The following is a 25,840-nucleotide window of genomic DNA, read 5'->3' on the forward strand; positions in this document are numbered from 1 at the left end:
TAAAAATACAAAAAATTAGCCGGGTGTGGTGGCACACGCCTATAGTCCCAGCTACTCTGGAGGCTGAGGCAGGAGAATCGCTTGAACCTGGGAGGCAGAGCTTGCAGTGAGCCAAGATCACGCCACTGCACTCCAACTTGGGCAACAGAGCAAGACACTGTCTCAAAAAAAAAAAAAAAAGAGTGGAGCAGGGAAAGGGGGAACTGAGAGCTACTGCTGGATGAGAGGATGCTGGATGAGAGAAAGTCCAAGGATGTTAAGAGTAGCAGGCTGGGCGCAGTGGCTCAAGCCTGTAATTCCAGCATTTTGGGAGGCTGAGGCGGGTGGATCACCTGAGGTCAGGAGTTCAAGACCAGCCTGACCAACATGGTGAAACCCTGTCTCTACTAAAAATACAAAAATTAGCCAGGTGTGGTGGTATACCCCTATAATCCCAGCTACTCAGGAGACTGAGGCAGGAGAATCACTTGAACCTGGGAGGTGAAGGTTGCAGTGAGCTGAGATCGTGCCATTGCACTCCAGCCTGGGTGACAGAGTGAGATTCCATCTCAAAAAAAAAAAAAAAAAAAAAGAGGAGCAGCAGAACGCAGCTGGTACCTCTTTCCCCTCCACTGGCATCACAAACCAAGGGGACCATTCACTTCCCACAGACCTCACACAACTTCTGGCCACAAGAAGCAGCTCAGTAAATGGCAGCTGCAGTCATAAGTGGTGTTTGTCCTCCGGAAGCCCCAGGTGAGTGTGCACAGCTCCCTGGGACCCTGGAAGGGCTCCCTGGCCTGCTCCTGCTGCCTGCCCTGATGTCCCCTAACACAGTCCTGGAAACGAGGGGCGCCTGGTGCCTTCCAGCCTCCTCTTACATGTTTAGTTCTGAAATCCAGGGTTACTCCATTCCAGAAGGCACCAGCTGCTCTCTGGCCACATCTTACAGAAGGGGCAGTACAACGCTGGCTTGATATTCATCTATGAACCAATTTAATTTTAATTCAAAAATGACTTCTGATCTGGCAGATGATTTGGGGTTCTAGAAAGAAATTGGGTCAGGCATGGTGGCTGACGCCTGTAATCCCAGCTTTTTGGGAGGCTGAGGTGGGAGAATCCTGTGAGCTCAGGAATTGGAGACCAGCCTGGGCAACACAGCAAGACTTCATTTCTACAATTAAAAAAGAAAAAAGAAAAAAGACTGGGTGCAGCGGTTCACGCCTGTAATCCCAGCACTTTGGGAGGCCGAGACGGGCAGATCACGAGGTCAGGAGTTCGAGACCAGCCTGGCTAACATGGTGAAACCCCATCTCTACTAAAAATACAAAAATTAGCTAGGCGTGGTGGCGGGTGCCTGTAATCCCAGATACTAGGGAGTTGAGGCAGGAGAATCGCTTGAATCTGGAAGGGGGAGGTTGCAGTGAGCCAAGATCGCATCATTGCACTCCAGCCTGGGCAACAAGAGTGAAACTCCGTCTCAAAAAAAAAAAAAAAAAAAAAAAAAGGCCGGGCATGGTGGCTCATGCCCATAATCCCAGCACTTTGGGAGGCCAAGATGGGTGGATCACGAGGTCAGGAGTTCAAGACCAGCCTGGCCAACATGGTGAAACCCAGTCTCTACTAAAAATACAAAAAAAATTACCTGGGCGTGGTGGTGGGCGCCTATAGTCCCAGCTACTTGGGAGGCTGAGGCAGGAGACTCACTTGAACCCAGTAGGTGGAGGTTGAGGTTGCAGTGAGCCGAGATCGCACCACTGCATTCCAGCCTGGGTGACAGAGTGAGACTCAGTCTCAAAAGAAAAAAAAAAAAGAAGAAGAAGATCAGGCATGGTGGCTCATGCCTATAATCCCAGCACTTTGGGAAGCTAATGTGGGCAGATCACTTGAGCTCAGGAGTTCAAGATCAGCCCGAGCAACATGGTGAAACCTCGTCTCTACAACAAGTACAAAAATTAGCCAGGTGTGGTGGCGTGTGCCTGTAGTCCCAGCCACTTGGGAGACTGAAGTGGGAGAATCTCTTGAACCCAGGATGCGGAGGTTGCAGTGAGCCAAGATCCCACCACTGCACTCCAGCCTGGGTGACAGAGTATGACCCTGTCTCAAAAAAAAAAAAAAAAAAAAAAAAAAAAGAAAAGAAAAGAAAGAAAGAAAAAACATTGCAGGTGTCTCCCCTATCCCAGGTGGGTGGCCAAGGCAGCCCTGCTAGAATAGAGTGAATTCCAGTTCCATCTCCATCAGATAGTTCCTGACCATTTGGCAAGATGGTACTTCTGGTATTTCTGCTAAAAGGCTTTGCTCCCCAAAGTGAAGACCTGAGGTGTGAATGTCAGGAACAAAATGATAGCAGCATTCTGGTTTCTAATTGCGGGCTTTTGTTCCATTCTCCCTGCCTGAGCTGTTTCAAACTGCTCCAGAATGTTCCAAACAGCCTCTTCTCTCTCTTGCTGTTTTGCCTCCTTCCTCTCCTTCACTACGCTCTTCTTCAAGCAAGAAACAAAATTCGGTAGAAGGCAGCAGAAGCGTTGGGGAGACAGAAAAGTGAAAGGGGAGAAGAGTACAATTCGTCCTCCCTCTCCTGGCCTGAAGTCCTGCTTTCTCCGGAGTCAAGAGTCAGTGAAAACAATGGTGCTGGTTTTCCTGAGAGTCAGCAGCTACGACCTGTGGTGTGAGTCAAGGGAGAAGCGTGACCCATCCAGACTGGGAGGATTAGGGGTGAGCGGCAAGTCCACGCTGGGGTCTAAAGTGCCACTGGGGCAACACTACGGTATCCTGGCTACCTTTAGTTTCAGAGGCTGCCTCTTTGGTGGGTGTGACTGGCTTTGCAAACATCTTAGCAAGTGCAGTGGGTCTTTTCACTTGGACCCTGGGCCATAAGAACGGGGCTGGAGTCCAGTGGGAGGCTGTTCAGGGCACTCTCCCCATATAGGTGCAGGCTGTTGCGGGCGATCAGCTCCTTGGCCATGAGCACGAAGAGTTCGTCTATGTTCTTGGATTCCTTGGCCGATGTCTCCAAAACGGCCAGGAGGCCGTACTTCTCAGCCAGTGTGCAGGCATCTTCGAACAGGACGTGCCGCTTTTCCCAGAGGTCACATTTATTTCCTGGAAGGAAAAAGATAAGCAGATATTCCATTGAATAACTTAATCTGGTTTCTTTCAAGATGAACTTTACAAATAACATTTTAGTTCTTCAATAGGCATGCATGCATTCATTCACAAATGGTAATTGAGGGCACACTTTTTTGTTTGTTTGTTTCTTTTGTTTTTTTGAGATGGAGTTTCACTCTTGTCTCAAGGTGGAGTGTAGGCTGTCGCCCAAGCTGGAGTGCAATTTGACTGTGGTGGTGATTAAAGGAATCTATGCATGTGATCAAATTGTGTATAATTATGCACAATTTGTCGCCCAGGCTGGAGTGCAATGGCGGAATCTTGGCTCACTGCAACCTCCATCTCCTGGGTTCAAGCGATTCCCCTGCCTCAGCCTCCCAAGCAGCTGGAATTACAGGCACCTGCCACCATGCCCGGCTAGTTTTGTATTTTTAGTAGAGATGGGGTTTCGCCATATTGGCCAGGCTGGTCTCAAACTCCTGACCTCAGGTGATCGCCTGCCTTGGCCTCCCAAAGTGCTGGGATTACAGGTGTAAGCCACCGCGCCCAGCCCTTGCTCCTCTTTTTACTCTCTTTTTTTCCCCCCTCAAACAGCAGAGTGTTGGATGTTGTGTGAGACGGGGCTCATTTAGCTGAGTAGACTGTGATCAGGATTTGCTGGATTGGAGGTGCATAATGGAAGACTTTTTTTTTTTGAGATGGAGTCTCTGTCACTCAGGCTGGAGTGCAGTGGTGCTGTCTCGGCTCACTGCTACCTTTGCCTCCCAGGTTCAAACTATTCTTGTGCCTCAGACTCCCGAGTAGCTGGGATTATAGGCCAGTGCTACCATGCCTGGCTAATTTTTGTATTTTCAGTAGAGACAAGGTTTCACCATGTTGGCCAGGCTGGTCTTGAACTCCTGGCATCCAGTGATCTGCCCGCCTTGGCCTCCCAAAGTGCCTGGGATTATAGGCATGAGCCACCACGCCTGGCCTAAAGGACTTTCTGAGAAAGCTATAATTTACATACAATAAAAGTTTGCCTTGGTTTCCCTGAGGCAGGAATCTAAAGATAAAATTACTTTCCCACAGGATTTGTTCTACCAGACATCAAGATTTATTACAAAACTGTAGTAATTAAGACAAGCTAGACTAGTGTTACTCAACCTGGTTTTCATTACCGTCCCCACAGGAGCCTCTGTAGAGATTTTTTTCCCCTACTTCCCCCTTCTTCCATAAAACATGTTTAAGCCTTTTATTTTGAAACAATTATAGATATATGGGAAGTCATTATATATGTATATATTATAGACACGTGTATATATACACACATATATACACACATATGTATATATACTCACGTATGTGTATATACACACACATATCTACACATATATACATATATACACACATATCTATGTGGGGAAAAGAAAGAGAGATCAGCCTGTTACTGTGTCTATATAGAAAGAAGTAGACATAAGAGACTCCATTTTGTTCTGTATTTGAGATGCTGTTAATCTGTGACCCTACCCCCAACCTTGTCCTTGCAAGAGACATGTGCTGCGGTGACTCAATGTTTAATGGATTTTGGGCTGTGCAGGATGTGTCTTTGTTAAACAAGTGCCTGAAGGCAGCTTGCTGGTTAAAAGTCATCACCATTCTCTTAATTTCAACTATCCAGGGACACGTACAGGGCCAAAGGTTGCAGGGACCTCTGCCTAGGAAAGCTAGGTATTGTCCAAGGTTTCTCCCCATGTGATAGGCTGAAACAATGCTGCTAAAAGGTTTATGGAGATGTTTGCATATGCATCTCAAGGCACAGCATTTTCCTTTAAACTTATTCATGTCACAGAGATTTTTGTTCATATGTCTTACTGCCGATTTCCTCCCTACAATGATCCTATTGTCCTGCCACTCCCTTATCTTTAAGATGGTAAAGATAATTATCAATAAATACTAAGGGAACTCAGAGACCGGTGCCGTCGTGGGTCCTCTGTAAGCTGAGCGCTGGTCCCCTGGGCCCACTTTCTCTTTCTCTATACCTTGTCTGTGTGTCTCATTTCTTTTCTCAAGTCTCTCGTTCCACCTAACGAGAAACACCCACAGGTGTGGAGGGGCAGGCCACCCCTTCATCTCTATACATATATATACATAGAGAGAGAGAGAGAGAAAGGGGGGGTCCAGTTTACTCTTCACCCAGTTTCCCCCAATGGTAATATCTTGTATAACTATAGCACATTATCAATATCAGGAAATTGACATGGGTGCTATCCACAGACTTTAATCAGATTTCTTGTCACGAGGCCAGGCTTGATGGCTCATGCCTGTAATCCCTGCACTTTGGGAAGCCGAGGCAGGTGGATCACCTGAGGTCAGAAGTTCAAGACCAGCCTGACCAACATGGCGAAACCCCATCTCTACTAAAAATACAAAATTAGGCCAGGCGTGGTGGCTCAAGCCTGTAATCCCAGCACTTTGGGAGGCCGAGACGGGCGGATCACGAGGTCAGAAGATCGAGACCATCCTGGCTAACACAGTGAAACCCTGTCTCTACTAAAAAAATACAAAAAACTAGCCGGGCGAGGTGGCAGGCGCCTGTAGTCCCAGCTATTCGGGAGGCTGAGTCAGGAGAATGGCATGAACCTGGGAGGCGGAGCTTGCAGTGAGCTGAGATCCGGCCACTGCACTCCAGCCTGGGCGACAGAGCGAGACTCCGTCTCAAAAAAAAAAAAAAATACAAAATTAGCTGGGTGTGGTGGTGGATGCCCGTAGTCCCAGCTACTTGGGAGGCTGAAGCAGGAGAATCACCTGAACCCAGGAGGCAGAGGTTGCAGTGAGCTGATATCGTACCATTGCACTGCAGCCTGGGCGACAACAGTGAAATGCCATCTCAAAAAAAAAAAAAAAAAATTTCTTGGCCAGGCGCGGTGGCTCACACCTGTAATCCCTGCACTATGGGAGGCCAAGGTGGGTGGATCACCTGAGGTCAGGAATTCGAGACCAGCCTGGCCAACATGGTAAAAACCCTGTCTCTACTAAAAATACAAAAAATTAGCTGGGTGTGGTGCCGGGCGCCTGTAATCCCAGCTACTCAGGAGGCTGAGGCAGGAGAATCACTTGAACCTGGGAGGCGGAGGTTGCAGTGAACTAAGATCGTGCCACTGCGCTCCAGCCTGGGCAACAAGAACAAAATTCTTTCTAAAAAATAAAAAATAAAAAGACTTCTTGTTATGAAATGAATCAATGTCCCACGCACTTATTTGTGTATATGTTTATAATTATACACAATTTGATCACATGCATAGATTCCTTTAATCACCACTACAGTCAAAGCATTGAACAGCTCCATTCTCACAAAGCTCTCTTTCATGTTATTCCTTTATAACTCTCACCACCCCCGGTCCTCCGCCCCTGCTAACCACCAATCTCTTCTAGTTCTAGAATATTATATAAATGGATTCATATACGTAACCTTTTGAGATTATCTTTTTTTCTTTTTTTTTTTTTTTTTTTTTTTTTTTTGAGACGGAGTCTCGCTCTGTCACCCAGGCTGGAGTGCAGTGGCCGGATCTCAGCTTACTGCAAGCTCCGCCTCCCGGGTTTACGCCATTCTCCTGCCTCAGCCTCCCGAGTAGCTGGGACTACAGGCGCCTGCCACCTCGCCCGGCTAAGTTTTTGTATTTTTAGTAGAGACGGGGTTTCACTGTGTTAGCCAGGGTGGTCTCGATCTCCTGACCTCATGATCCGCCCGTCTCGGCCTCCCAAAGTGCTGGGATTACAGGCTTGAGCCACTGCACCCGGCCTGAGATTATCTTTTTTTTCACTCAGCATAATTCCTTTGAGATCCATTCAAGTTGTTGTATAAATCAGTAGTTTGTTTTCTGCATACCACTAATGGTTTTCACTGCTGAGTAGTATTCAATAGTATGCATGGACCAACATTTGTGGTTTTTTGTTTTTTGTTTTTTCAAACATAGTCTCTCTGTTGCCCAGGCTGGATTCTCCTGCCTCCATCTCTTGAGTAGCAGGGACTCCAGGAGTGCGCCACCATGCCCAGCTAATTTTTGTATTTTTAGTAGAGACGGGGTTTCAAGGCTGGCCTGAACTCCTGATCTCAGCTGATCTGCCCACCTTGGCCTCCCTACATGTTGGGATTACAGGCATGAGCCACCACACCCAGCCAAGGACCAACATTTGTTTAACCATCCACCTTATTTATTTATTAATTTGAGCACAGCCTTGCTCTGTCGCCCAGGATGGAGTGCAGTGGTGCGATCTTGGCTCACTGCAACCTCCACCTCCCAGATTCAAGCGATTCTCTTGCCTCAGCCTCTCGAGTAACTGGGATTACAGGTGTGCACCCCCATGCCTGGCTAATTTTTGTATTTTTTGGAAAGACAGGGTTTCACCATGTTTGCCAGGCTGGTCTTGAACTCCTGACCTCAAGTGTTCCATCCACCTCAGCCTCCCAAAGTGCTGGGATTACAGGCGTGAGCCACTGTGCCTGGCCTTTATTCATTTTTTTTTTGAGACAGGGTCTTGTCCTGTCACCTGGGCTGGAGTGCAGTAGCATGGTCATAGGTCACTGCAACGTTAACGTTCTGGGCTCAAGCAATCAGCCTCTCAAATAGCTAGGACTACAGGCACACACCACCACACATGGCAAATTTGTGTGTGTGTGTGTGTGTGTGTGAGTGACAGGGTCTTACTTTGTTGCACAGACTGGAGTTCAGTGGAGTGATCTTGGCCTATGAAAATTTAATACCACAGATGTACTGTGTATGGCCTTTTGGAGGGTCATAAACCATTGTAATATTGAAGATATTTTCACTCCCAAGAGCATGAATGAATAAGATCAATGGAGAGGAAAAACAGCTCAGAAGCAAACTCATGTATAAATGATGTGTACTCTACAAAAAGATGGTGCCACAGAGCAGTGGAAAAGGTCGCCCTTTTTTTTTTTTTTTTTTTTTTTTTTGAGACAGAGTCTCACTCTGTTGCCCAGGCTGGAGTGCAGTGGCACGATGTCGGCTCACTGCAACCTCCACCTCCTGGGTTCAAGTGATTCTCCTGCCTCCGCCTCCCAAGTAGCTGGGATTACAGGCACCCACCACAACGCCCAGCTAATTTTTGTATTTTTCTAGTAGAGATGGAGTTTTACCATGTTGGCCAGGCTGGTCTTGAACTCCTGACTTCAGGTGATCAGCCCATCTCGGCCTCCCAAAGTGTTGGGATTACAGGCAATAACCACTGTGCCTGGCCAAGGTTGCCTTTTTAGTAAACTGTACCAAGACAATTAGATCTTTATATGAAAAAGTTTTGACCCATACCTTTCACCATACACAAAAAATCAATTACACGTAGATCACAGATCTAAATGTAAAGGCAGAGTAATGATAATAATTAATCGATTAAACTTTAAAAGGTAATATAATCCTGATGATTTCAATTAAGAAAAAGTTTCCTAAATAGGACACAGGAAGCAATCATTATTAAAGAAAAGATCAATAGATTGAAATATATTAAAATTAAGAGTGTCTGTTCACCAAAATACACCACCAAGAGAGGAAAAGGCTGGGTATAGTAGTTCATGCCTGTAATCCCAGTGGTTTGGGAAGCTGAGGCAAGAGGATCACTTGAGCCCAGGAATTCAAGACCAGCCTGGGCAATACAGCAAGGCCCCATCTCTACAAAACATAAAAAAAACTAGCTGGGGCTGGGCGTGGTGCCTCACATCTCTAATTCCAGCACTTTGGGAGCCTGAGGCCGGTGGATTACTTGAGGCCAGGAGTTTGAGACCGGAGTTTGAGACCAGCTTGGCCAACATGGTGAAACCCCATCTTTACTCATAATACAAAAATTAGCTGGGTGTAATGGCACATGCCTGTAATCCCAGCTACTTGGGAGGCTGAGGCATGAGACTCGCTTGAACCCAGGAGGTGGAGGTTGCAGTGAGACAAGATTGGGCCACTATACACAGTGGGTCACAGTATATCCGGGTCACAGTTCGAGACTCTGTCTCAAACAAAAACAAAAACAAAAACAAAACCTAACTGGACATGGTGGAATGCGCCTGTCGTCCCAGCTACTTGGAAGATTGAGGCAGGAGGATTGCTTCAGCCCAGGAGTTCGAAGCTGCAGTAAGCTAGGATGGCACTATTGCACTCCAGCCTGGGTGACAGAGTTGGACCCTATCTATAAAAAATAAAACATAGGCCGGGCGCGGTGGCTCACGCCTGTAATCCCAGCACTTTGGGAGGCCGAGGCGGGCGGATCACAAGGTCAGGAGATCGAGACCATGGTGAAACCCCGTCTCTACTAAAAATACAAAAAATTAGCCGGGCGCGGTGGCGGGCGCCTGTAGTCCCAGCTACTCGGGAGGCTGAGGCAGGAGAATGGCGTAAACCCAGGAGGCGGAGCTTGCAGTGAGCCGAGATCGCGCCACTGCACTCCAGCCTGGGCGACAGAGCCAGACTCCGTCTCAAAAAAAATAAAAAAAAAAAAAAATAAATAAATAAAACATAAAAAACCAAAATGTTCCTTCCTTCAGGTATTTTTAAGAAGAGAGAGGGAAAGGTGACTCCACAGGGTGGAAGATGATGTTTGCAACACATGTAACTGACAAGGGCTGGGGCCTCCTTCAAGAGAGCCTAGTGCAGGGAATGCAGGTGACAGAGCCCAGCAGGACTAGTGCAGTGCCCTGGGGGGATAGCACCCCATCCCCCGTACCGTGCAGGCACTCATGCACAACCATGCTGCAAGATGCAGGATTCGATTCCTCTATCAGGCAACCTTGGCTTTTGAGCACCCCATTGCCTGAAAAATAAACTTTCTTCGAGTTGTGCCTAGTCTAAGACTCTTTCTACCTACAAAGTTGTCCTTCCTCCGTTCTCTCCTTCCCAGGGGCAGGTCTACATCTCATAGAAGACTCCCTGCCTCCTTCTGCTCCTTCTTTTTTTTGTTTGTTTTTTGAGATGGAGTCTCGCTCTGTTGCCCCCAGGCTGGAGTGCAAGGGTACGATCTCAGCTCACACAACCTCTGCCTCCTGGGTTCAAGCGATTCTCCTGCCTCAGCCTCCTGAGCAGCTGGGATTACAGTCGCCCGCCACCACGCCCAGCTATTTTTTGTATTTTTAGTAGAGACGAGGTTTCACCATCGAGACAGGCTGGTCTCGAACTCCTGACCTCAGGTGATCCACCTGCCTCGGCCTCCCAAAGTGCTCCTCCCAAGGGGATTACAGGCATGAGCCACCGTGCCCAGCCCTGCTCCTTCTTCTTTATCCCTCACTGCTGTTTCTCCCAATATATCTCTTGCATGTCTATCTCATCCTGTCCCAACATCTGCTTCCTGGAGGACCCACACTGACACAGACTCATTTTCAGAAGATATAAGCTACTCTGAGGAATTAACAAGAAAAAGATAACAAACAGAAAAATGGGACTTGGACTTGAAAAGTATTTCACAACAGAGGATATCCAAATAGCTAACACACATCTGAAAGGTGTTCAGTCTCATTAATAGACAGGGAAGTGCAAATGAAGAACACTAGTGATCTCATGACACACTTCTCAGGGTGCATGGAAGTAAAAGGACTAACAGCACCAAATGTTGGTGAGGATGTAGAACAACTGGAACCCGCGCATGCTGCTGATGGGAGTACAGACTAGAATGACCACTCTGCAAGTGGTTTGAGATTATCTAGAGCGGCATGACCATGCAATTTTGCTTCTGGGTATTATCCAACAGAGCCGTGTGCCCATCGGCATCAATAAACATGTACCAGAATGCTCAGAGCAGCATTATTTTCCTAGTTGCCCCAAACTAGAAACAACTCAAATGTCCATTGCCAACAGAACACAGAAATACTCTGTAAGGTGTTCTTGCAAAGGAATAGTATACAAATTATACAAAAGAATAGATTACAGCCACATGCAACAATGGATGAAACTCATAAACAATATCGAGGGAAAGAAACTTAGGCAAAAAGGTATGATTTTGTTTATATATAACGTATAAAACAATAGCAAAACAAGATGAGGCATGGTGGATCATGCCTGTAATCCCAGCACTTTGGGAGGCTGAGATGGGTGGATCACTTGAGGTTGGGAGTTCAAGACCAGCCTGGCCAACATAGTAAAACTTGTATGTACTAAAAATACAAAAATCAGCTGGGCATGGTGGCACCTGCCTGTAATCCCAGCTACTTGGGAGTCTGAGGCATGAGAATCGCTTGAACCTGGGAGGCGGAGTTTGCAGTGAGCCGAGATCATGGCACTGCACTCCAGCCTGGACAATGGAGTGAAACTCCATCTCAAAAAAAAAAAAAAAAAAAGCAAAACAAAACAAAACTGCAGTATTTAGGGATGTGGGCTTAGGTATTAAAATGATTAAAAAAGAAAAAAGCAAAGAAGTATTTATCATAAAAGCACTTGCCTTTGGGGCAGAGGGAGTAGGGAGTAATGAAGTGAAAGCTGGTGGGGGTGGAGAGTGGGCTGGCAATATTCTTTTTTTTTTTTTTTTTCTGAGACAGGGTCTCACTGTGTCACCCAGGCTGGAGTGCAGTGGCGTGATCACAGCTCACTGCAGACGCTACCTCCTGGGCTAAAGCAGTCCTCCCAATTCAGGCTCCCTCATAGCTGGGACTACAGGCACATGCCATCATGCGCAGCTAATTTGCAATTTTTTTATAGAGATCAGGTCTCCTGTGTTGCTCAGGCTGATCTCAAACTCCTGGGCTCAAGAGATCCTCCCATCTCTGCCTCCCAAAGTGTTGGGGTTACAGGTGTGAGCCCACAAGCAGTCAATATTCTCTTTTTTTTTTTTTTTAAGAGACTGAGTCTCTGTCACCCAGGCTGGAGTGCAGTGGTGCAATCTTGGCTCATCACACCGTCCGCCTCCCAGGTGCAAGCAATTCTCCTGCCTCAGCCTCCCAAGTAGCTGGGATTACGGGTGCACGCCGCTATGCCTGGCTAATTTTCTTTTCTTTTTTGTATTTTAGTAGAGACAGGGTTTCACTATGTTGCCCAGGCTGGTTTCGAACTCCTGAGCTCAGGCAATCTGCCCGCCTCGGTCCCCCAAAGTGCTAGGACTACAGGCATGAGCCACCACGCCCGGCCAATATTCTCTGTCTTGACCCAGCTGGTGTTTGCTCAGCTGTTCCCTTTGAGATAAATCAATGTGTACTTTTCTTTATATACTTAATATGTCCCAACAAAAACGATTTTGAAAATCCTTTCCCATAGTCGCTGTCATCAACCTGCTCAGTGTCAAAGCTGGACTTAGATCATAATGATCCCCAAAGAAGTTTCAATCCAAGACCGTTTTCAGCAGACATTAGCACATTTGAGTGCTATAGTAGGCTGGGAAAGGGGTCCCATGGAGACCAGGCTCTAGCCTCAGGCAGCTGTCAATGCTAACAGGGTCTTTGCAGGTGTGATTAATTTGAGGATCTTGAGATGGGGGGATTATTCTGGATTAGCTGGGCAGGCCCTGAATGCAACCGCAAGTGTCCTTACAAGGCGGAGGCAGAAGGAGCCTTGATCCCATACAGGGAGGAGAAGGTGATGTGAAGGCAGAGGCACACAAAGCCAAAGATTGCACCAGAAGCCAGAGGAGGTGAGGGACCGAGTCTTCCCTAGAGCTTCCAGAGGGGCACGGCCCTGCTAACACCTCCATTTCAGCCCCGCAGGACCGATTTCAGACTTGTAGCCTCCAGAACAGTGGGAGAACACATCTGCTGTTTTTAGCCCCCAGCTTGTGGCAGCTGGTTACAGCAGCCACAGGAAGCTCGTATAGCGCGCACCTTCAGGAGAAGCATGCGCGTGTTTTTAGCTGGTGAGCCTGAAGCTCAGGGCTGAGCTCTGCTTCTAGAAGAAAGGAATGAGAGCCCCTGGTGGAGGAAGGGATGTGGTGGGAAAAGGAACCTCTGCAGCCAGGAATCTGATCTACTCCCTGCATCCTGCGCCATCTGTGCATTTTGACTTTTTTTGTTTTATTATTATTTTTTTTTAGAGATAGGGTCTCCATCTGTTACCTAGGCTGGAGCACAGTGGCTCAATAATAGTTCACTTCAGCCTTGAACTCCTAGCCTCAAGTGATGTGCCCACCTCAGCCTCTGGAGTAGCTGAGACTACAGCATATACCACTGAGTCAACTCTTTATTTATTTATTTATTTATTTGTTTGAGACAGAATCTCCCTCTGTCACCCAGGCTGGAGTGCAGTGGCATGCTCTTGGCTCACTGCAACCTCCGCCTCTTGGGTTCAAGCGATTCTCATGCCTCAGCCTCCCAAGTAGCTGGGACTACAGGCACTCACCACCATGCCTGGCTGATTTTTTTTGTATTTTTAATAGAGACAGGGTTTCACCATGTTGGCCAGGCTGGTCTCAAACTCCTGACCTCAAGTGATCCGCCCACCTCGGCCTCCCAAAGTGCTGGGATTATAGGCGTGAGCCACTGCGCCCGGCCTTGAAGATTTTATTCAATCTGTTCTGTATGACTATTTATACATTTGACTGCATAAATAGTAATGTATTTGGCCATGGGGCATTGGCCCAGACCCTGCTGAGGGTGTTATGTAACACAGAGTACACTTTTCTAAAATCTGACAAATTCTGAACTCTGAAATATTTGAAAAAAACCCTGCTGAGGGTTTTTGTTGAGTGACTGTGGACCTGTAAATATAACAGGACTTTAAGCAGAAGGTTTGGCTAAGATCCTTAGAGGGACAACTATCAGATGCTGAAGAAACTTATGAGACAGAGCATCCAGGATAACCTATAAAAAATGGTCGGCTCACTATAATCCCAGCACTTTGGGAGGCCGAGGCGGATGGATCACTTGAGGTTAGGAGTTTGAGACCAGTCTGTCCAGCACAGTGAAACTCTGTCTCTATTAAAAATACAAAAATTACCCAGGCATGGTGGCAGGTGCCTGTAATCCCAGCTGCTTGGGAGGCTGAGGCAAGAGAATCACTTGAACGCTGGTGGCAGAGGTTGCAGTGAGCCGAGACTGCACCACTGCACTCCAGCCTGGGCAACAGAGCAAGACCCTATCTCAAAAAAAAAATTTTTTTTAAATAAATAAATAAATAAAAAATGAGGTCACCTCCTAAAGCCCTTGCTGCGATGGAGTGGGGATGGGAGAAAGATGGGAAGCCAGCCATGCCCAGAAGAAAGCAGGGCTGGGATCTGAAGTACCTTATGAACCATGTTCAGGAATATGTGCATTATTCTAAGGGAAATGGGGGCCTTTGAGGGTTTTACATGGGGCCATTAGGAGGAGCCGGGCCCCCTGTGGCCAGCTAGAGGAGGAAGAGCTGTACAAATCAACATGCAATCAACCACTGACACCGGGGTCATTCCTGTGCTGATGAAGTGGCTTCAAGGAGCTGGGGATAAACTTCTGAGACAGAAAGAAGCACCTGTATGAGGCAATATGTGCAGGGACACTTCCGTGAGGGATGACATAAATTTTTCTGGATTCAGGCGGGGAGGCCACATACAGAAAACAGGAAGGCCCCTGTGTCAGCCCTCTGACAGGGACACCTTATCAACTGGGAGACTGCAACACTCCAGGTCATCTTTGGGGGTATTTCTAGAACCGAGGAAGAAGTGAGGCAGAGATGGTTGTTATGAAAGACAGACTAGGGTAAAAATACCAAGAAAACATTCTGAGACTCCTGGAAATCCTGCGACATCCTGGCATCTGTCACCCTTCTCTGATGCATCTGTTTCACAGATTGACTAGTTAAAGATGGAGCTGGCTGGGGGAGAGGCAGCTGGGGGCTTGTGGGCTGGAGACAGGGAGCTGCCTTCAAAGATAGCACAGTGGGGCCAGGTGTGGTGGCTCATGCCTGTAATCCCAGCACTTTGGGAGGCCGAGGTGGGTGGATCACCTGAGGTCAGGAGTTCCAGACCAGCCTGGCCAACATGGTGAAATCCTGTCTCTACTAAAAATACAAACATTAGCTGAGGGTCGTGGTGGGAGCCTGTAATCCCAGCTACTCGGGAGGCTGAGGCAGGAGAATTGCTTGAACCTGAGAGGCAGAGATTGCAGTGAGTCAAGGTCACGCCACTGTACTCCAGCCTGGGCAACAGAGCAAGACTCCGTCTCAAAAAGAGAGAAGGTAGCACAGAGGGAGGCACCTGAGGTTGGACAGCTTTCCCTTCAGCCCAGAGGAAGAACTGCCTCCATTGTGTCCTGGAGATGCATGACCTTAATAAAAAGGTAGATCTGGTCCACATTCCTGAGGAAACCGCATGTAGCTTAGAACTGCTTCATTCCCAAGTGAGATGCGTGCTATTCTGCCCTTCTCTAGGAGTCACTATTGCTGAGTTTCCTTCTGCCCCTGGAGGGCATGGGCTGCACCTGCCTGTCCACTCTGGCCCTTTGTATGCCATGGCACAGCTCTCCCATCTTTGCTCTACTACGACATAACTGTTTCCTTTTATTATTTATTTATTTATTTTTTTAAGAGACCAGGTTTTGCTTTCTCACCCAGGCTGGAGTGCAGTGGTGTGATCACAGCTCCCTGCAGCCTCAAATTCCTGGGCTCAAGTGATCCCCCCACCCCAACCTCCCACCACATCTCACTATTTTATTTTGTTTTAGTTTTTGTAGAGATGAGGTCTCACTATGTTGACCAGGATGGTCTCAAGCTATCCTCCTGCCTCAGCTTCCCAAAGTGCTGGGATTACAGGCATGAACCACCACACCTGGCCCAAAGACATTCATCACAGAAATAGAAAAGATTATCCTAAAATTTATATGGAACCATGAAAGACTCAGAATAGCCAAAGATATCCTGAGCAAAAAGAACCAACCTCGAGAAATCACATTGCCTGACTTCAAATTATACTATAGAACTATAGTAACCAAAACAGTGTGGTACTGATAAAAACAGACACATAGACCAATGGAACAGAATACAGAATCCAGAAATAAATCCATATATCTACAATAAAGTCACTTTCAACAAAGGTGCTAAGAACACATGTTGGAGAAAGGACAGTCTCTTCAATAGATGGTGCTGGGAAAACTGGATACCCATACAGAGTGCAATGGTATAATCAGCTCACTGCAACCTCTGCCTGCTGGGCTCAAGCAATTCTCCCTCCTCAGCCTCCTGAGTAGCTGGGACTGCAGGTGCACACCACCACACTCAGCTAATTTTTTAAATTTTTTGTAGAGATGAGGTTTTGCCATGTTGCTCAGGCTGGTCTCGATCTCCTGGGCTCAAGCAATTTACCTGCCTTGCCCTCCAAAGTGCTGGGATTACAGGCATGAGCCACCGCGCCCCACCTAGTTTATGTATTTTTTTTTTTTTTTTTTTTGAGACGGAGTCTTGCTCTGTCACCCAGACTGGAGTGCAGTGGCCGGATCTCAGCTCACTGCAAGCTCCTCCTCTCGGGTTCATGCCATTCTCCTGCCTCAGCCTCCCAAGTAGCTGGGACTACAGGCACCCGCCACTTCGCCTGGCTAGTTTTTTGTATTTTTTAGTAGAGACGGGGTTTCACCGTGTTAGCCAGGGTGGTCTCGATCTCCTGACCTCATGATCCGCCCGTCTCGGCCTCCCAAAGTGCTGGGATTACAGGCTTGAGCCACCGCGCCCGGCCGTTTATGTATTTTAATGTACATTATTGGTAAACACTTATAAATTGACTCTTCTTTTTTCTTTTTTTTTTTTTTTTTTTTTTTTTTTTTTTTTGAGACAGAGTCTCGCTCTGCCGCCCAGGCTGGAGTGCAGTGGCGTGATCTTGGCTCACTGCAAGCTCCGCCTCCCGGGTTCACACCATTCTCCTGCCTCAGCCTCCCGAGTAGCTGGGACTACAGGCGCCCGCCACCTCGCCCGGCTAGTTTTTTTGTATTTTTTAGTAGAGACGGGGTTTCACTGTGTCAGCCAGGATGGTCTCGATCTCCTGACCTCGTGATCCGCCCGTCTCGGCCTCCCAAAGTGCTGGGATTACAGGCTTGAGCCACCGCGCCCGGCCTCTTTTTTCTTTTTAAAAATCCACTTGTGGCCGGGAGTGGTGGCTCATGCCTGTAATCCCAGCACTTTGGGAGGCCGAGGTGGGGGGATCACAAGGTCAGGAGATCGAGACCATCCTGGCTAACATGGTGAAACCCCATCTCTACTAAAAGTACAAAAAAATTAGCCGGGCGTGGTGGCAGGCACCTGTAGTCCCAGCTACTCGGGAGGCTGAGGCAGGAGAATGGCATGAACCTGGGAGGCGGAGCTTGCAATGAGCTGAGATCGCGCCACTGCACTCGAGACTGGGTGACAGAGCAAGACTCCGTCTCAAAAACAAACAAACAAACAAACAAACCCACTTGTACCCAATAAATATATATATACCTACTAGATTCCCATAAACAAGTAAAAAACAAAATTCACCTGTTCACTCTGCAGTAGAGATTGCCAAAAATAAAAACAAAGGGCCAGGCACAGTGGCTCATGCCGTAATCCCAGCACTTTGGGAGGGCCAGGCAGGAGGATCACTTGAGCCTGGGAGTTCAAGACCAGCCTGGGCAACAAGGCAAAACCCCATCTTTACAAAAATTAAAAAAAAAAAAGGGACTGGGCATGGTGGGATCCAGTTTAAAGGCACTTTCTGGGGCCCTATCCATCACTTGCACATTTAAGATTTCATTTTCCACTGCCATCAGAAACACGCAGAAAGCTGAGCATCCTCAGAGGAGAGTAAACCAAAGTTAAAAACTTCAAAAATGCCATACCAATCAGCATAATGACCAAATTTGCAGCTCCATATTTCTCTATCTCATGAATCCAGTGAGGGACGGACTCAAACGTGGACCGCCGGGTGAGGTCATAGGCGATGATGGCCGCGTGGGCACTGCGGTAGTAGCTTTGGGTGATGGTGCGAAAGCGCTCCTGGCCAGCTGTGTCCCACACCTGCATCTGGAGAAGGACAGGAAGGGGAGTCCAAATCAGGGGTTCCCACAGGTAATGGGAACTCCTTCACCTACATCGTCTTAAAAACACAGTTTTCTGGGTCTCACTTCTAGATATTCAGACCCAGTAGATCTGGAGTAGGATGCAGGAATCTATTCTTTCAATTTTTCACTGGATGACTTGGGTATCCTCCTTGGCTGGGGAACTACCATCTAAGACAAACTTGTCCATTCTGCAACCCGCGGGACACATTTGGCCCAGGACAGCTTGGAATGTGGCCCAACACAAATTTTTAAACTTTCTTAAAATATTATGAGATCTTTTTGCAATTTTTTTTTTTTTTTTTTTTTTTAGCTCATCAGGTATCATTAGTGTTAGTGTAATTTATGTGTGGTCCAAGATAATTCTTCTTCCAACATGGCCCAGGGAAACCAGAAGCTTGGACAGCCCTGATTGAAGGGATGCTGCTGTCCGAGAGGCGGACCTATTTTATCCTGGGGTCTTGTGTTCTTTGCCTTTTCACCTGATTCATCACGTGGTCCAGATTTGGGGACTCATCTTTTGAGCCTGCGCATGGATCTGAACACTGGCAAAGGTGATAATATTGGCCGAACTGTTTTGATTTTAAAGGAACACTCAAGCTGTTCATGTCTGGAATGTCCTCACAATAATGCCTCCCAAATTAGCCACCCAAGCAGCAGCACCAATTCACACAGCCTCTCACAGTGTCTGAGGGTAACAATTTCTTCATATTCTCACACTATTTATATAAAATTTATTTTTTAGAGAAAGTTTGCAAACCATACACCAAAGCTAGAGATAATAGAAAAATGAGGCTGGGTGCAGTGGCTCATGCCTATGATCCCAGCACTTTGGGAGGCTGAGGTGGCGGATTGCTTAAGCTCAGGAGTTTGAGACCAGTCTGGCAATATGGTGAAACCCCATCTCTACGAAACATACAAAAATTAGCTGGGCATGGCGGTGCATGCCTGTAGTCCCAGCTACTTGGAAGACTGACGCAGGAGGATCCCTTGAGCACAGGAGGTTGAGGCTGTAGTGAGCTGAGATCATGCGCCACTGCCCTCCATCTGGGCAACAGAGTGAGACCCTGTCTCAAAAAAAATTTAAAAAACCCCTCATACACTTATCATCCAGATTTAATAATTAATGAGATTTTGTTACTTGCTTCATCTAGCCCTTTCTGTTGATTTCTTTGAGGTATTTTTAAATTTTTAAAATTTTTATTTATTATTTTATCTTTTTGAGACAGAGTCTTGCTGACTCCCAGGCTGGAGTGCAATGGTGTGATGTTGGCTCACTGCAACCTCTGTCTCCTGGGTTCAAGTAATTTTCATGCCTCAAGCCTCCCGAGCAGCTGGGATTACAGGCGTGTGCCACCACGCCCAGTTAATTTTTTGTATTTTTAGTAGAGACAGGTTTTCACCACGTTGGCCAGGCTGGTCTTGAACTCCTGACCTTGGGTAATCTTCCTGCCTCAGCCTCCAAAAGTGCTGGGATTACAGGCATGAGCCACCGTGCCTGGCAGTTTATGGCATTTTTGAGTACATAGAAAATTTGACCTCTTTTTTTTTTGAGACTCTGTCGCCTAGGCTGGAGTGCAATGGTATGATCTCGGCTCACTGTAACCTCTGCCTCCCAGGTTTGAGACATTCTTGTGCCTCAGCCTCCTGAGTAGCTGGGACTATAGGCGCCAGCCACCACGCCTGGCTAATTTTTGTATTTTTAGTAGAGACAGGGTTTCAACATGTTGGCCAGGCTGGTCTTGAACTCCTGACCTCAAGTGATCCATCTGCCTCGGCCTCCCAAAGTGCTAGGATTACAAGTGTGAGCCACCTTGCCTGGCCGCTAGAACATTTGACCTTTTAAGGCCAGGCATGGTGGCTCATGCCTGTAATCCCAGCACTTTGGGAGGGTGAAGTGGGAGGATTTGAGCCCTGGAGTTTGAGACTGGCCTGGGCAACACAGGAAAATCCCGTCTCTACAACAAATTTAAAAGATGAGTTGGGCATGGTGGGGTGCACCTGTGGTCCCAGCTATTCAGGAGGCTGAGGTGAGAGGATCGCTTGAGCCAGGGAGATGGAGGCTGGAGTGAGCTGTGATCATGCCACTGGACTGTAGCCTGGGTGACAGAACAAGACCCTGTCTCAGGCTGGGTGTGGTAGCTCACACCTGTAATCCCAGCACTTTGGGAGGTAGAGGCAGGTGGATCACTTGAGGTCAGGACCTTGAGACCAGTCTGGCCAGCATAGTGAAACCCTATCTCTACTAAAAATACAAAACTTAGCCAGGCGTGGTGGTGTGCACCTGTAAATCCAGCTACTTGGAATGCTGAGGCATGAGAATTGCTTGAGCCCAGGAGGCAGAGATTGCAGTGAGCTGAAATTGCGCTCCTGGACTCCAGCCTGGGTGATGGAGTGAGACTCTGCCTCAAAAAAACAAAAACAAAAAGCCCTGTCTATCCCCTCCCCCCGCCAAAAAAATAAATAAATAAAAGCCAATTTGACCTTTATATAGTTAGAGAAATGTATAAATTTGAGCTTCATAGTTAGATTCAGCAATATTTTTTTTATTGGCTTCTGGATTCGTGTCTCATTTAAAGCCTGATTTTCCCATTCCATGATGAGAAAAATAAATACTCCCATGTTTTCTTCCACTATTTGTATGATTTCATGTTTTATATTGAAATATTTTATCGCTCAGACATGTGCTTTGTTGTTGGGAATTCTGGCTAAAAAAGGTGGAACTGGCTGGGCGCGGTGGCTCACACCTATAATCCCAGCACTTTGGAAGGCCAAGGCGGGCAGATCACGAGGTCAGGAGATCCAGACCATCCTGGCTAACACGGTGAAACCCTGTCTCTACTAAAAATATCAAAAAAAAAAAAATTAGCCAGGCGTGGTGTTGGGCACCTGTACTCCCAGCTACTTGGGAGGCTGAGACAGGAGAATGGCGTGAACCTGGGAGGTAGAGCTTGCAGTGAGCCAAGATTGCACCACTGCACTCCAGCCTGGGCAATAGAGCAAGACTCTGTCTCAAAAAAAAAAAAAAAACAAAAAAGGTGGAATCAGTCCCGTCCCAGTGCCCTCTGACCTTCACTTTCTTGCCGTCAATATCAAGGGAGCGCACGGTAAAGTCCACTCCAATCGTGTTCTGCTGTGTCTCCGTGTAGACTCCAGACTTGAAATGCTGCACCACACACGTCTTCCCCACATTGGAATCCCCAATGAGGATAATCTTGAACAGATAGTCAAAGTTCTCATCTGCTGCCCTGGCTGAGCCGGAGAAGTGCATGGTTCTTGCCACCTAGAACAGAGCTAGGTAGAAAGGATGGAATTCAGCACCAGGAACTGGGGATCCAGTACAAGACAAGACGGAGGGAGGTCATTACCTTCACAGCACTACATCCTTGTGAGAGGATGATGCTAATCATGCTAGTTAGGCATAGAGGAGTTGCCCCCATAAGCGGACATCTGCCTTACATGTGTTGATCTTACTTTAGGGGTGCTCTTGGAATAAAGAGTTTCTACTGCCATTCTCTGGTGGGTCCAGTGGACGGTCACCACCATCAGATAAAAGCAGTGATATATCCTAGGCCTAGAGATGAGGTGCCACATGCTCCATCAGAGTGCCTGGAAAGCAGGAGGATGGCTGAGGAAATGCCTACAGCAGTGACTCACCTGCCATTGGACATCCCACCAGTGTCAATTTTACCTGGGGAGAAAGACTCCCAACTGCTATAAGGCTGACCATCCAGGCCAGGCACGGTGGCTCATGCCTGTAATCCCAGCGCTTTGGGAGGCTGAGGTGGATGGATCACCTGAGGTTGGGAGTTCGAGACAAGCCTGACCAACATGGAGAAACCCCGTCTTTACTAAAAATATTAAACCGCCTGGGTGTGGTGGCTCATGCCTGTAATTCTAGCTACTTGGGAGGCTGAGGCAGGAAAATCCCTTGAACCCAGGAGACAGAGGTTGCAGTGAGCTGAGATCACGCCATTGCACTCCAGCCTGGGCAACAAGAGTGAAACTCCATCTCAAAAAACAAACCAAAAACAAAAATGCTGACCATCCAGGCAGCCAGCAACAAGGACTGATAAGCGGTGATTGGTAAGTCAACTTGGAGAAGAGTGACATGACCTTTTTGTCTTGTTTGGAGCCTAATTTTTTCAACCAGGAAATTAGGATTTTGAGAATATTCAAAATTAAAATCATGGCTATAATGTTATGGCATATTTTACCAAAGGCTGGTTATGGCTTGTTTTACCAAAGGTTTTTTTTTTTCTTTTTCCTTTTTTTTGAGACAGAGTCTTGCTCTGTCGCCCAGGCTGGAGTGAAATGGCATGATCTCAGCCCACTGCGACCTCTGCCTTCCAGTTCAAATGATTCTCCTGCCTCAGCCTCCCGAGTAGCTGGGACTATAGACCTGCACCACCACACCCAGCTGATTTTTGTATTTTTAGTAGAGACAGGGTTTCACCATGTTGGTCAGGCTGGTCTCGAATGCCTGACCTCAAGTGATTTACCCACCTCAGCCTCCCAAAGTGCCGGGATTACAGGCCTGAGCCACCACGCACTGCCGGAAAATTAAGGTTTCTAATGACAGTGTTTCACAAACTAACTGATTATCAGAATTATCTGCGAGTATCATTGAAAAATATATATTTCCTTCTTTTTTTTTTTTTTGAGACAGAGTTTCATTCTTCTTGCCCAGACTGGAGTGCAATGGTGTGATCTTGGCTCACTGCAACCTCGGCCTCCCTGATTCAAGTGATTCTCTTGCCTCAGCCTCCCAAGTAGCTGGGATTACAGGCGCCTGCCACCGGGCCCAGCTAATTTTTGCATTTTTAGTCGATACGGGGTTTCATGATGTTGAGCAGGCTGGTTATGAACTCCAGTCATCTGACCTCAGGCGATCTGCCCACCTCAGCCTCCCAAAGTGATGAGATTACAGGCATGAGCCACAGTGTCTGGTTGGAAAATAAAGGTTTCTAATGACAGTGTTTCACAAACTAACTGATGGTCAGAATTATCTGGGAATATCATTGAAAAAAATATATTTTTGGAGCTCATCCCAGACTTGCTAAACTAATTTTACCTTGTTCTTTTAAAAATTATTTCTTAGTATTCTTTTTTTTTTTTTTTTTGAGACAGAGTCTTGCTCTGTCACTCAGGTTGGAGTGCAGTGGTATGATCTCAAAACTGCACCAGGCCAGGTTTTGTGTTTTGTGTTTTTAACTTTAAAATACGTTTACTGTGCCAGGCGCAGTCGCTCATGCCTGTAATCCCAGCACTTTGGGAGGCTGAGGCAGAAGGATCACTTGATACCAGGAGGTTGAAAGTAGTCTGGTCAACATAATGAGACTCCCCACCGCCCCCCCAACCCCCAGCCCATCTTTATTAAAATCATAAGAAATAGGCCAGGTGCAGTGGCTCACACCTGTAATCCCAGCAATTTGGGAGGCTGAGGCAGGTGGATCACTTGAGGTCAGGAGTTCAAGATCAGCCTGGCCAACATGGTGAAACCCAATCTCTACTAAAAATACAAAAAATTAGCCGGGTGTGGTGGCATGCACCTGTAATCCCAGCTACAGGGGAGGCTAAGGCAGGAGAATGGCTTGAACCCAGAGGGCAGAGGTTGCAGTGAGCCAAGATCGCACCATTGCAGTCCAGCCTGGGCAACAAGAGCGAAACTCCATTTCAAAACACAAACAAACAAACAAACAAACAAAAACACAAAACTAAAAACCTCTCTCTCTCCCCTCCCCTCCCCTCCTCTCTCTCATGCTGTCTCTTCCCCAGGTGATTCTGATGACGAGCCAGGCTTGGAAAACACCAATTGACCAAGTCACCTACCTGAAACTTTACTCCCACCATCAGCATCCCTGGCTTAAATGTCCACCTATGCTTCAATATCTCTGATCACAAGGAACTGACTACCTCCTGAAAAATTTCCATTTTACACCGGGCAGTTCTCACTTCTGTGGGATTGACACCTCCCTCCATGAGGTTTCCATCTGTCTAGCTCAGTGCTATCCTTACTCTGCCAAGACACATCACATTCCTGTTCCACATGACAGCCCATCAGATATTTGAAGCAGCAAGAATATCCCCCCGAGGAGAATATCTCCATCTTCTTTAACTGTTCTTCATGAGAGTGTGTTCGGACTCCTCATCCAATAGCTCTAAAAGTAACTGAAACCTGATCCCACTTAATGATCACATCTGATGTGCTGCAAATTGCCCCTGCCTTGTGACATCCTTCTTCACTTCTCTGTTTTACCCTGGTTTTCTCTAAAGTCATAGACAAGGACAGTCTGTCTCATCACACAAGGTAAAATGCACTCAAGTGTCCAATCTGCATGCAAAAACCCAGGGCTTTAAGGCGATGAAGAAGGATCCCATACCTCTCTTGGACCTCTCTGAAATCAATATGGGTAGATGATCCAGCAGACAACAGACACAAGCAAACCACTTTTTTCCTGTCTGACTTTTCAACTAAAGACAGCCATTCCACTTCCGGTGTCTTGGTCTTATCACTGTAACTTGAGCTGAGACTTTACTTCCATGTCTCCCCTCACCCTCTGGAGTCCTCAGGGTTTCCACAAAAGCCCCCTTTCATTTAGCTTACAAGCCTTGCCAGGAGACACAGGCAGCGTCCACCCCGATGATGTCCTCCCGCCGGCATCCCGCAACCTTTGCCTTCCTGGTTCACCTGTCACTTACCTGTCCGGCTCTCTCACCTCTGCTGGTCAGCAGGTAATGTTTTCTCTTTCTTCTGGTTTTCCTTTTCAGCCCTCAGTGCCCCCTTCTTCCTCCTGCCTCGCTGCTTGGTGGGAAGTGTAGTTCTGGCCCCAGGTGTCAGGTTTGGCGTCCTGAGAAAGTGAAAGGAAAGTACAATCCCTCCCACCTGCCCTGAGCCCAGGGCTGCCGCAGGGTACAAAGCACCAGGTGAAAGTGGCCAGCACAGGGCAGAGCGCAGAGCCGGCTTTCTCACCAGCCTTTGCCAGTCTAGCAGAAGGAATAGCCAGCGAATTCAACCAGCGCTGGCCCATACGATGCTGCCCCTGCTCCTTTCTTCTACTTACCTTCTCTTGTGTGTTCTTGCATCCTTTGCTCTCAATTTGTCCTGCTGTCCCTTGTTAGGAAAAAATTTCAGAATGTATCTCATGTAGTAACAGTGACTGTTTTGCAAAATGTTTGGGTCAGTTGTACATGTGCATATTGTACTGGGTGATGTAAAAAAAAATTTTTTTTTTGAGACAAGGTCTCACTCTGTCACCCAGGCTGAAGTGCAGTGGCATCATCATGGCTCACTGCAGCCTCAACCTCCTGGGCTCAATAATCCTCCTGCCTCAGCCTCCCGAATATCTGGGACTACAGCTGGCCTGGGGGTTGTTAGCTGAGAGAATATCAACTAAAGGAGGATATAGATCTTAAGTAATTTATTTTATTATATATATGCATATTTTTTAGAGACAGGGTCTTGCTCTGTGGCCCAGGCTGGAGTGCAGAGGCGTGATCATGGTTCACTGCAGCCATAACATCCCAGGCTCAAGGAAGCCTCCCACTTCAGCCTCCCAAGTAGCTGGGACTACAGTCATACACCACCATGCCTGCTTATTATTTATTTTTTTTTAGAGATGGGGTCACCCTATGTTGCCCATGGTGGTTTGAAACTCCTGGTTTGACCAGGCGTGGTGGCTCATGCCTGTAATCACAGCACTTTGGGAGGCTGAGGTGGGCAGATCACCTGAGGTCAGGAGTTCGAGACCAGCCTGGCCAACATGGCAAAACCCCATCTCTACTAAAAATACAAAAATTAGCCGGGTGTGGTGGTAT

General features: G+C 47.3%; 2 protein-coding genes across 43 annotated transcripts in view; both read right to left on the minus strand.

The window, feature by feature from the left end:
* The window catches only part of NDUFB2 (NADH:ubiquinone oxidoreductase subunit B2), a 1,166,996-nt gene that overhangs the window by 264,025 nt on the left and 877,131 nt on the right, over window positions 1-25,840 (minus strand). Inside the window, exon 1 of one of the 42 annotated variants that reach the window (XM_050782322.1) lies at window positions 23,373-23,378. The exons of 40 other annotated variants lie outside the window; for them this stretch is intronic. The gene's annotated coding sequence lies outside the window, so the exon portion shown is untranslated. Of the gene's footprint in view, window positions 1-6,460; window positions 6,466-23,372; window positions 23,379-25,840 lie in introns of those variants that run through there. One more of the 42 variants, XM_050782328.1, reaches the window with a different exon arrangement.
* Window positions 569-24,898, minus strand: RAB19 (RAB19, member RAS oncogene family). Its single transcript, XM_050782286.1, has 4 exons — window positions 24,725-24,898; window positions 21,093-21,316; window positions 17,804-17,987; window positions 569-3,081 (listed from the first exon to the last, which is right to left on the minus strand). The coding sequence occupies exons 2-4, from the start codon at window positions 21,291-21,293 to the stop codon at window positions 2,813-2,815; spliced, it is 654 nt and encodes a 217-aa protein (XP_050638243.1). The 5' UTR covers window positions 21,294-21,316; window positions 24,725-24,898; the 3' UTR covers window positions 569-2,812.

This window comes from Macaca thibetana, chromosome 3 (genome assembly GCF_024542745.1).
Source record: "Macaca thibetana thibetana isolate TM-01 chromosome 3, ASM2454274v1, whole genome shotgun sequence".
In the NCBI taxonomy this organism is placed as follows: Eukaryota; Metazoa; Chordata; class Mammalia; order Primates; family Cercopithecidae; genus Macaca; species Macaca thibetana.